At 38.2% G+C, this 12,615-nt stretch overlaps 1 protein-coding gene across 1 annotated transcript in view; it reads left to right on the top strand.

The window, feature by feature from the left end:
* Window positions 1-4,555, top strand: part of LOC126334864 (nucleolar MIF4G domain-containing protein 1) — a 99,608-nt gene extending 95,053 nt beyond the window's left edge. Inside the window, exons 10-11 of the mRNA XM_049997548.1 lie at window positions 2,680-2,811; window positions 4,156-4,555. Coding sequence (XP_049853505.1) covers window positions 2,680-2,811; window positions 4,156-4,443 — 420 coding nt within the window. The 3' untranslated portion in view covers window positions 4,444-4,555. The remainder of the gene's footprint in view (window positions 1-2,679; window positions 2,812-4,155) is intronic.
* The last annotated feature ends 8,060 nt before the right edge of the window (window positions 4,556-12,615 follow it).

The following is a 12,615-nucleotide window of genomic DNA, read 5'->3' as shown; positions in this document are numbered from 1 at the left end:
GGGTGAGGATAGAGTTGGTTGTGGTGACTAGGAAGGAGGTTGTTGGTTTGTAATCCATAGGGCATCTGGAAAGGTGTCACTACACTAGAGACAAAGAAATATAGAGAACAGGCCAGGAGGCCAACCCAAAGTGATATATCACAATGGCGCAGGGCACCGAGCGGACCAGAGCCAGGCGCAGAGGAGAGTCGTGGAGGAAATGTTTGGTATCTTTTATATAGGAGGATAGGTTCTGGGTAATAGGTTGAAGGTGTTGGTCTACATGAGCAGAGATTCTCTCACTGGGTGCACAGTAACCAGCCACAATGGGTCGTCCTGAGTAGTTGGGTTTATGGACTTCAGGAAGAATGTAGAAGGTGGGAGAGCGGGGAGTGGTAGGGGCAAGTAGAGAGATGGACTCTGGGGAGAGGTTCTGGGCTGGACCTAAGGATTTGAGTAGTGATTGGATATCCTGCTGGATTACTGGAATGGAGTCACTGTGGCAAGTTTTGTAGGTGGAAGTATCTGACAGCTGACGGAGTCCTTCCGCCAGGTAATTCTTGCGGTTCAAAACAACAGTGGTGGAGCCTTTGTCTGCAGGTAGGATTGTAAGTTCGGGATCAGTTTTTAGGTGGTGGACTGCGGTTCTTTATGCGGATGTAAGGTTAGTTTGCATGTTGAGTGATTTGCGGAATGATGGTGAGGCAAGGTTCGACGTTAATAAATTCTGGAAAGTTAACAGGGGGTGGTTTGGTCGCAGTGGGGGTGGATCTCAGTTGGGTAGAGGAGTTAACACAAGGTTCAATATTGGTCATTGGTTGAGTCTGATTGGTTGGGTTGGTGGCGAAAAAGTGTTTCCACTGTAGGGACTGGGAGAAGGAGAGAAGGTCTTTAACAAGTTCTGCATGATTGAATTTGGGAGTGGGGCAAAAGATGAGGCTTTTGGAAAGGACTGACATTTCTGTGGGACTAAGGCTTCTGGAGGAAAGTTTCATGACTGTGTTGCGGGTCTGTTTAGGTTCTAGGTTCTATGTTGAGGTGGGAGGGAGTTTTGGACGGTGGGGTAAGTGTAGTAGGTCTGCGAGACAGGGTTTGTCACCTAGGAGGGGACGCGGGGGAGGTTTGGAGGTTGTTGTAGAGGTGGTGGACAGTGGTACTCCGAGGCGGGAATAGGAAGTGAGCAGGATGGAGAGCTTTATGAGGTGGCGTTGTGTACGTTGCTCAGGTTCCTGCAGGGCAAGAGTTTCAGTGCGTGTTATGGGTTCTAGGAATTTGGGATTACACAGCAGGAGAATTTTGCGGATGGAGAGAAGGTACTGCAAGGAGGATTGGGCTCGGTTGATATGATTTTGCAGGACTATGTTGGTGAGGGCTTAGGATTGGCGGAATCTGAACAGGTGAAGGTCATTGTGGAAGGAGGGGTGGCAACCAGAGATGGGTAATTTGATGGTAAGGCCATTAGGGGGTATTTCATGAGCCAAGCGATCAGGAACAGTATGTGGGAGTGGGATCTGGCTAGGGATAAGGAGACTTTTCTGTATTAACTCAGATGGAAGGAGCAAGGATCCAAGGTGGTGCAAAAAAAAATTAAAAAAATTAAATTAAAAAAATTAAAAAAATTACATAACAAAGTAGAATTACATGCAAAAAATTACTCAAAATACACCCAAATACATGTGAAAAATCAGAGAAAGGACAAAATGGATGTACAAGGGGAAAAAAATGAGATGAAATCTGATGAGGACAACGATACCATCTGCACTGTATGGTAAGTAGCAACTTTCCTTCTCTAATACTGTTACATTCCATCCTGGATTTTCCATTGTTTTATTAGAGAAATTAAATTTTTATGGAATACGTAGTTCAGCAAATGCCTGGTTTAAGTCTTAATTAAGAAACCAAATGCAGAAGGTTACATTAGGCTGATCGAGTAATACAAAGAGCTTGGGAAGAGCAAGCAACTAATGGGTGCTAATAACTGGACAACAGACAAGATGTTGTGTGTGCTTGCTGTGTCGTAACCATATGGCAAGGCATGACTAACCAGCCTAAATCTTGGAGAAATGTGTTTCTGAAAACTCTGCCTATTTGCAAGCCTAAACCTTTCATAGGGAATATAATTTTGAAATATGAGTTTATTGTCATATCTGACCTAAGCTCACTGGGCTTTGAAATTTTAAAAACACTGCATCACATATTTGTTTTAGGTGGAGTAAAGATAATATGAGTGTCTGGGTACCCTCACAGATGGTAAACATGTAGTACGAGTGCTTGACCACTAGACCCACACATTTGTTTTAATACATTATAAGAGGAGTTTATTATGTTGTAAAGTATTGTAAGGTGTCTACTGTCCTGTGAAATAAACATAATTCTAATTGCTGTTTTTTTACACTGTATTGGTACTTACTTCCTGGTTGATTTTGGTACATTAATGATTTGGTGAACATTTACAGTAGAGGTACTTGTTATTCTGTAGCCTTTTCCACACTGTTGTTCCTTTAAAAATTGTAAAGTTCTACTTTTAGATGTCCTTGATTTTACTATATTGGTTATTCATTATCTTTTAAGTTTAAAAAAATAAAAACTTTAGTTTCTAAAAATAGAAGTTATGTAATTTATATGTTTATTTATTATTGTTGTTTATTGATATCTTATCTTTCTCTCATCTACTAAGAATATAAATTATATTTGATGCAGATGATAACTCAGTGTGCAGTGTGGGATAAACTAAAAGAATTAAGCAGACTGTCACAGTTTCAAGTGCCAAACCTAGCACAGCTGCTTATTCATCTCTTCATCAACAAAGGCTTGGCTCTTTCAACCTTGAAGGTACGTCAGAAAAAATGAAAGGGATTGACTTAGCAGTTTATATTTTTGATGTTGTTTGCTGAATTTTTATGAAGAGTATAGTTGACAAAATGCTTTTTATTCAGAAAGTGTCCTCAGAATTTGACATCTATAAAGGTCTGATTTACCAAGCAAGTGCTGGAAGTAATGAAGTTTGTACTAAAATTATATGAAGAAACAAGAAACATTAATTGTTCACATACAATCAAGTCCAATATCAGATAACTTAACAAATATTTGCTAAAATGTTATACCAATTTTGTAAATGAAAAACACTGTATTGCGTACATTCTGCAGATTTAATGTTTTGTTAACTGGTTTTCAGTTTCCAATGCCACCATCAGACTCTAACAATTAAACTCTGATGATGGCCTTGTAAAGCGAAAACCAGTGAGCAAAATAAATTCTGTACAATATACAAAATATTGTGTTTTACATTTACAATTATGTTATTCTTCCAAAAAGAAATGGAAAAATCTGTTAACATTATCCCAGTCTGGTCACTCTGGGAAAGGTCTCTCATCATTTTTCTAGATAATCTTAAATTCCAGTGTTATGTAAACTAAAGGTGTTTTTGACGCCTTCCATGCCTTCATATTGTGTGAGCAAATGTTCTGTATTTAAAAATATTGTCCTGGAATTAAAAAAATGAATGCCAAGAAAGATAACATTTTTCAGGCGAAACCTTGCAATCAATGCCTGCTGCTTTCTTCGCCATTATAGTTTACTTTTCAACTTCCTCCATTGTTCAGACTTCCAGTAGTCATCCAATCTCTGATAAGAGAGATTCAAGCTACATGTAATTTGTTCTGAATAAGTTCCGTCTTTACTGTAAGCACGATGCATATTGCATTCACTTAACTCAGAACAAGATACTCCCCTGGCAAATAAACTTTTAAATAACTGTGTGTTTTGAGCTGTCATTGCCAGGAAAGCTAATATATCCAATAAATGCAATAATGATCTCCATCATATCTAGTAATTCTCCATCTTTAGACAATTTTCATATAGTTCTTAATTAACACAAGATTAAGGCAGTTTGAATATGTCAAAACTGCAGTTGTTACAAGAAATTTGACTGATAAGAAGACAGGATATTTACTGGTAAATAAATACATATGATGACAAGGATGGAATAATGCATAAGACAAATCAGGGCACTTTCTGCTGCCTACATTATTGCTCTTTTTGAATTCTCTTGATTTTTAACTATGAAATGCTATAAATTTGTTATTAATTTATTGAACTTTTTACCATAAACTGTTTTAGATAATGATACAGAAATCTGATGTCAAACATGATTCATTACTGTAAGTTTCATTTCAGGTAATTAACTTTGGTGAGGTGAATAAGGCAACTGTGCACCTTCTACGTCAGATTCTGTTGGGAATCTTACTCCATGAATCACAGGACAACATGCAGGAAGTATTTTGCCGTGTGTCACTGTCACCAAAGCTCCAAATGTTTCGAGAAAGCATGAGAATTTTTATAAAACATTTTGTGCTGAGAAATTCAATGTCTCTACCAACATCACAGTTAACTCTTTTGAATCAACGAGCTGAAGTAGTTGACAGAATCTTATCTACAAATATGTCAAAAATAAGACCCACTTAATTTTCAGCAACAGATGTACATAGTTTTGATAAATGAATTATTTATAAGCTTTTTGTAATATATTTTCATAAGTGTACATAATAAAGTACAATATTATCAGTGTCGTTCTCAACCTCTGCATTTTACCAATGTGTGTGTTCATGTAAAAAAATGTAAGTAAATATTAGTTGTCCCCTACTTTAGATGCATGACTCAGAAAATCATTTATCAAACATATTTAATGAAATAAATGTGTCAGTCCTTGTATCATCATGATTTGTGGGACAGAGAACGAAAAGGGACCTCTTATTGGAGAAGTAAAATTTTCACTACAGGCAAAAATGTTTGATAATGTCTAAAATATCTATTCTCATTTTTGTATATTGCAGTAATTTTAACTCATTCTGTACAGACTCATATCATTCTGCACACACTCGTATTGATTGGAAGTTTTTTTTAATGCAACAGGGCTCAATAACTTCCGGACTGACAGGCCATGGTCGATGTATAACCTCTCCCCTGACGTTTCGTCTTTGACTGCAGGAGACATCCTCCAAGATAAAGTGGTGAACTGCAAAGTGAACTTGAGGAAGCGCTGATTATGTAGGCAGTACAGAGGTCGCCACTGTCCATCATGTGGCGTTGGCTATGGTATTGTCTCTGGTAATGCCAACATTCTTGATTCAAAGTAATCAATCGTCATGTTTTCGGTGCGACACTGACATCCAAATTTTATCCAGTTTTACATCTTCCTCTTTCCTGATAAAATCTGTGACCATACTAATGAACAGAAGAAAAACCTTGCGTTGGGCAGCTGTTGTTTGCCGTTGCTCCTGATTCTCTGTCTAGAGCGAAGAATGATTACCTTCCTGGTAAACATGTTCTGCTATGGCCAATTTGTCCATTTAACCCAGGTGGCAATTCCTCCTATGTTCAACAAGACGACTGTTAACACTTCTCTTTGTGGTATTGGCAAACCTGTCCACAACTACAAGAAATTTTACGTAATCCCGGTGTAGCCAAAGTATGTCATGCATCTTTTGCTGACGTTAAATATTCTTTTATTTTCCTGGTGGGTCTGAAAACAGTTTTCACCCCATACTTGGTTAAAACTTTCCCAATGTGATCTGTGACCATACTAATGAACAGAAGAAACACCTTGCCGTTGGGCAGCTGTTGTTTGTTGTTGCTCCTGATTCTCTGTCTAGAGCAAAGTGCTCTATTTCTCTCCTTGCTACAATAACCTTTCTTCATGAAAGTCGACCATAGATGTTCAGTCTCATCTTTTAAATAAACAGTTTTGTACCAAGGTTTTTATTACACCTCTTTTTTTTTCTAGGGTGATGGTCTGAATCTTTATGCAGATAACAACCAGTATGTGTGGCCTTTCTATACAGCTTATGACCCAGTGTTCTGTCCCGTTGTTTAATCACAGACACATCCAGAAAATTCAGTTGCCCATTACTCTCCTTCTTCATAGTAAATTGGAATTTCCGATTAATGTTGATTAGATGCGTCAGAAAGACATCCAACTCCTCTGCTCCATGTGTCCACATTACGGAAGTGTCATGGACATAGCGATACAAGTGTCCTCAATACATCGACTACGGCCTATCAGTTCAGTAGTTTTACTTAAAGACAATACAGGCTATGTAACCCTACATTGTATGATCAGGACTCAATAATATCATTAAAAGCAATCAATGTCAGTCTTCTGAAAAAGGGCCTCGTGCCATTATGGGGAAGTAACTTTGGCTCAACAAGAAGCCCATTTCTAAATCTCACATCTGTTTATGAAATTCTGCACAAAATTAGTATCACCTAAATTATATAGGTATTTTAAGGAGCTCAAAGTAGCTTTGTGTAAAAGAAGACTGTTTTGTGAATGCAATAATGCCAAACAAGACAAGTGGTCCCTTTCAAATGAGAAATGTAAATGCCTACAGATGTTATCAGTTTGCAGTTGGCGGCCCTAAAATCCCAGCCTTGCAGACATTACTGTAGCAATAAAACCTGCACCTACAACAGATGTTGATTCCGCTATTGCTGCTAGAAATGAAAAAGGTGAAGCTGGTGTGAATACATGTAACTGGCTAAATGTCTTGAAGAATAGTATTGGTAACAAAGTACTTAACATAACTAAATATATCCAGCTATGTGCAGTTAGGAGGTTAGATGGAGGGCAAAACACCTCCTGGCTGCCTCTTTCATCATGCGCTGCTGCTCACAGTCTGGCTTCAGCTGCCAGAGACTGTGGTTGTGTGTGAGTGTGTTGGCTTTGCGCGTGCGGCGTGTGTGTGTGTGTGTGTGTGTGTGTGTGTGTGTGAGGAAAAGTGAAAGGGGGGCAGTCTTTTTGTTGTGCTTATCTGTGACACAGCATCTCTGCTATATGGTGAGTAACAACTATCCTTTTCATGATATTCTTACATTCCATCCTGGATTTTCCATTATTTACATACATATAATTACTTATATAGTAGTGTGGCCTGTTTTCTTTGGCACCAGCTACCTAAATTCTCCTTCCTGCCTGTACCAGGGCATTTACTGACATCATTACCTGAAAAAGAAACTTGATAGCAACTTGTCAATTAAGAAAGTCCCATGGCTTACTAATGTATTATTTTTCTTCTAACACGCATATCTCTTTACTTTAAGTACGTGGATGTGTAAATTTATCAACTTCTTTTTAATTCTTAAAACCAATCCTTCTTTCATAAGAGTGCAAATATTCAGAACATGTCCATCATTTTGATTTACCTTTTTCAGTCCTTCCATATTCATACTATGATTACATGTGCAATTAATAAGTGTTGTAGATAGCCACAACCTCAGTATATTTTGTAATTTATTCAGAGTGTGACCATACTGCTACAATCATTCTTTGTTTCCTTGTATATAGAATATCCAGGATGGAATGTAACAATATTATGAAAAGGGTAGTTGCTACTTACCATATAGGCTTCAATTGCCAGAGACTGGTCATATGTGTGTGAGTTGCAATTGTGTGTGTGTGTGTCATCTATGTTTGACAAAGGCCTTATTGGTTGAAAGCTTATTTTGTCTTTTTGTTGTGCATATGTGTGACTTAGCATATCCACTATATGGTGAGTAGCAACTATCCTTTTGATAATATTGTTTCATTGTATATAGATACTGTCCTTGTATATAGATACTGTCCTTGTATATGGATATTGTTCTTATAGTATTTTATTGTGTAAATTCGTGTATACTTTAAATAGTAATGTAGTGGATAAGGTTTCTTTAGTTAGCCATTCTTTCTCTCTGTGTGTAAATTTCCCTTTATTTTAAACCCCATTACTGTACTAGTTTTGTCCTTATACTGTAGACTCCTTCATTTTAATAATAATTAACAATTATTAAAATCTCCAGACTGTAGCTTATTTGGTGGCTAGATACCAAATTTGCGTTGCATCCAGCATGCGAAGTAGAAAGTGGCGTATTGGATTAAACTGTTCCTTTGCAAACATTAAAGTTGCTGACCTATACTTAACTCCTACTATCTATGCCTGCACATCCTCTCCCTCTTGTATTGCTACTTTACGTATTTACATCTCAAGTGCATTATCGCATTGTTGGCACCATATGTTACTACAGTTTACCTTGCTTCCATTTAAAATCATATAAATAAATTTAAAAAATTATCTTACAACTAAGCAAACAGTTGTTGTTGTTGTGGTCTTCAGTCCTGAGACTGGTTTGATGCAGCTCTCCATGCTACCCTATCCTGTGCAAACTTCTTCATCTCCCAGTACCTACTGCAGCCTACATCCTTCACAATCCGCTTAGTGTATTCATCTCTTGGTCTCCCTCTACAATTCTTACCCTCCACGCTGCCCTCCAGTACTAAATTGGTGATTCCTTGATGCCTCAGAACATGTCCTACCAACCGATCCCTTCTTCTCGTCAAGTTTTGCCACAAACTTCTCTTCTCCCCAATTCTATTGAATACCCACCCATCTAATCTTCAGCTTGTTTCTGTAGCACCACATTTCGAAAGCTTCTATTCTCTTCTTGTCTTGTTTCACTTCCATACATGGCTACACTCCATACAAATACTTTCAGAAACGACTTCCTGACACTTAAATCAATACTCAATGTTAACAAATTTCTCTTCTTCAGTAATGCTTTCCTTGCCATTGCCAGTCTATATTTTATATCCTCTCTAATTCGAACATCGTCAGTTTATATTTTATATCCTCTCTAATTCGACCATCGTCAGTTATTTTGCTCCCCAAATAAAAAAAATCCTTTACTACTTTAGGTGTCTCATTTCCTAATCTAATTCCCTCATTTTGCTTTTGTTGATGTTCATCTTATACCCTCCTTCCAAGACACTGTCCATTCCGTTCAACTGCTCTTCCAAGTCCTTTGCTGTCTCTGACAGAATTACAATGTCATCGACGAACCTCAAGGTTTTTATTTCTTCTCCATGGACTTTAATGGCTACTGAAAAACTTTTCTTTTGTTTCCTTCACTGCTTGCTCAATGTACAGATTGAATAACATCGGGGAGAGGCTACAACCCTGTCTCACTCCCTTCTCAACCACTGCTTCCCTTTCATGTCCCTCGACTCTTAAGCTGCCACCTCCTTTTTGTACAAATTGTAAATAGCTTTTAACTCTCTGTATTTTACCCCTGCCATCTTCAGAATTAGAAAGTATTCCAGTCAACAATGTCAAATGCTAGAAACGTAGGTTTGGCTTTCCTTAATCTTTCTTCTAAGATAAGTCGTAGGGTCAGTATTGCCTCACATGTTCCAACATTTCTACGGAATCCAAACTGATCTTCCCCGAGGTCAATTTCTACCAGTTTTTCCATTCGTCTGTAAAGAATTTGCGTTAGTATTTTTCAGCTGTGACTTATTAAACTGATAGTTCGGTAATTTTCACATCTGTCAACACCTGCTTTCTTTGGGACTGGAATTATTATATTCTTCTTGAAGTCTGTGGGTATTTCGTCTGTCTCATACATCTTGCTCACCAGATGGTAGAGTTTTGTCAGGACTGGCTCTCCCAAGGCCGTCAGTAGTTCTAATGGAAAAACTCTTCACGCAGTATTGTATCTCCCATTTCATCTTCATCTACATCCTCTTCCATTTCCATAATATTGTCCTCAAGAACGTCACCCCTGTATAGACCCTCTATATACTCCTTCCACCTTTTTGCTTTCCCATCTTTTCTTAGAACTGGGTTTCCATCTGAGCTCTTGATATTCATAGAAGTGGCTCTCTTTTCTCCAAGGGTCTCTTTAATTTTTCTGTAAGCAGTATCTATCTTACCCCTAGTGAGATAAGCCTCTACATCCTTACTTTTGTCCTCTACCCATTCCCGCTTAGCCATTTTGCACTTTCCCCCATTCCTGTCAATTGTTCCCTTATGCTGTCCCTGAAACTCTGTAAAACCTCTGGTTTAGTCAGTTTATCCAGGTCCCATCTCCTTAAATTCCCACCTTTTTGCAACTTCTTCAGTTTTAATCTACAGTTCATAACCAATAGATTGTGGTCAGAGTCCACATCTGCCCCTGGAAATGTCCTGGGGTGTATGGCTGTGCATAAACCTGTTAAATTCTTTGAATATCCTTTCTATTGGGATTGCATCAGGGTGAAATCTGGATACTAATATATGTTTTATCTTATTTGTGGTAGTAAATTCCTTTCATTTATTGCCTATGAAATACAATGCATTGTCTGTTAACAATCTCTGCTACCTTCAGGAGATAATCTTCTGTAATCCTCCTACTAATAGAACCTTAGTCACAGAATGCACTGCATACAAGTTAACATATTTTGTGAAAACATAATACAAGACAATAACATATTTGACACCTCCCTTCCCTTGTGTGGAGACGGTTCAGCAGCATTGAAGAACATTAATTCTAAAGGTTTTGTGGGCATTATAGGATTTGGACTTGTTTGAGTGCTTCACCTTTTGACCAGTAATGCACTCCCGAATTACTTGGTGATCTCCGTAAGTTGGGAAGATAGCAATACGTATTTATCTTGTTGGTGCATTTGAAACTCCATGGTGACCCCATACAATGTGAGTATACAAAATGAAGTCATCTCCACAACTATCTGGTAACACACATAGAATTGCTTCAAATTCTCATCATTATTTTCAGGCTGTTTTGATCTTACCTTTCCCCGTAACAGGTCTTCCTCTTGCAGTTGCTCCAAACGCTTACACAACTTTACATAGTGTAGCTGTTGTGTCCTGTCCTGCATAAGCAGAACCCTAATTTCAGAATTCTGTTCTGTGAATTCTAAGAATTCATGGAGCCCTTGAGGTAATCTTGACAAGGTGTCTGTGATTATGTTCTGTTTACCTTTGATGTTTATGGTTTCAGAACTGAACTCTTGCAGGTACATGCACCACCTGGCTAACCATTGATGTAATAATTTGCATGCCAACAGAAAAGAAGGTGCTTTATAGTCACAGTAGACTTTGGTGTGCTTGCCCCATAAGAAGTACTCTAATTTCTTAAATGGCGATATAACCCCAAGACCCTCAAGCTCTGTCATGGAATATGACTGCTCAGATTCAGAAAGTGTTCAACTAGTAAAACTGATTATCTTAGCTGTCGGTTCCCCCTCATCTTCAGTGATCTGAAATAATCATGCTTCTAGTCCCAGTGAAGATGCATTTCTACCCAAGCAAAAATCCTGTGACTTGTCAGAACATAGTAAGACTTCCTTTATTTTGGTTAAGTCTGTTTCTTGACATTGATGAGTTTGTAGCCATGGACTGTTTTTCCTCAAAAGAGTCCAAATATCCTAAAAAATGAAAGCAAACCCAAATATGTCTTGTTATTTTTTATTCTATGGCAGTGGAAAATGTGTGATCGCAAGTTTTCCTGGATCGGGTAGTGTATATCCTGTGACGAGATAATATGAGCCAGGAATCTGACCTTTTCTTTTCCAAACTCTGATTTCATTAAATTAGTTGTGACCCTGTGCCGAACAACTTCTCCCTCCAGAGACATGGTGAAGTACGTTAGCGGATGGGATCCAAACTAGTTCTATAATCAAGTAGACTTATCTGATAGTAGAGACAAAAATGGTTGACTACAGCCTGTGTTGTGGTTGGCAGGAGCGCCAACACCGTGTTACTAAAGGAGGCCGAAATGCACGCGTTTTAGCTCACGCAGGCTGGCGTGAGGTCTGGAACATGACAAGGGAATTAGAATTGAGAAAAACGGACATAGCTGGTGGAATACTTAACTTTAATCCATTAATGATGAACGTCGCTCTTGACATTACATGATTCACAGTATCAATACTAAGTGATAATGGCGCCTTGCTAGGTCGTAGCAAATGACGTAGCTGAAGGCTATGCTAACTATCGTCTCGGCAAATGAGAGCCTAGAAGTCAGTGAACCATCGCTAGCAAAGTCGGCTGTACAACTGGGGCGAGTGCTAAGAAGTCTTTCTAGACCTGCCGTGTGGCGGCGCTCGATCTGCAATCACTGATAGTGGCGACACGCGGGTCCGACGTATTTAAAGGCTACCACCTAACAAGTGTGGTGTCTGGCGGTGACACCACAGCCTGTACTGAGATTTGATTCTAGAGACTGAATAATAGGCATATGCCCAACAAGCAACTCCTCAGATAACAATAAAGTGAGACAGAGTAAAAGATAACTAGTTACATATATATACAAGAAGTAGACATGAAACTCTTGAGTATAATGGCTTGAAGTCAATGCATTGTTAAATAAATGACTACAAAAACCATAAGTAAGTTGAAGTAGTTTATTGAAGTATATTAAAGTGATATATCTATGTAGAAAGGCTGATCATTACAGGACAATTTCTTGCATTGCACAGGATGTAAAGTAAGTAAGATGGAGATGCACAAAGTAGATTAACACTGTTTAGCACAATTTATCTGAAATGAAACAACAAAATTAAAAAGATTTGTTATTAAAAATAAAGTTTTATTCCTTTTTAAAGAAGGAACACACATAGAGTGTTTTTAAGTTTGTATGTTGTCGACAGTTGTATGTTAATGAGAAATCAAACTTTTTTTTTGAGATTAGGAGAGATCCCAACATCTTTCCTTTAAGTGGGGGAATATGAAGTGTTACATGCCATTAAGGCACACCACATTTCACACTCGTTGTGAAGTACAAGGAAAGATGATCCTAACAAAATAGTGTTAAGTAGGGAGTAAG

The sequence above is a fragment of the Schistocerca gregaria genome, chromosome 2, assembly GCF_023897955.1.
Source record: "Schistocerca gregaria isolate iqSchGreg1 chromosome 2, iqSchGreg1.2, whole genome shotgun sequence".
NCBI lineage: Eukaryota > Metazoa > Arthropoda > Insecta > Orthoptera > Acrididae > Schistocerca > Schistocerca gregaria.
Note: the sequence above shows the minus strand (reverse complement) of the source record. Positions and strands in the feature narration are given on the sequence as shown.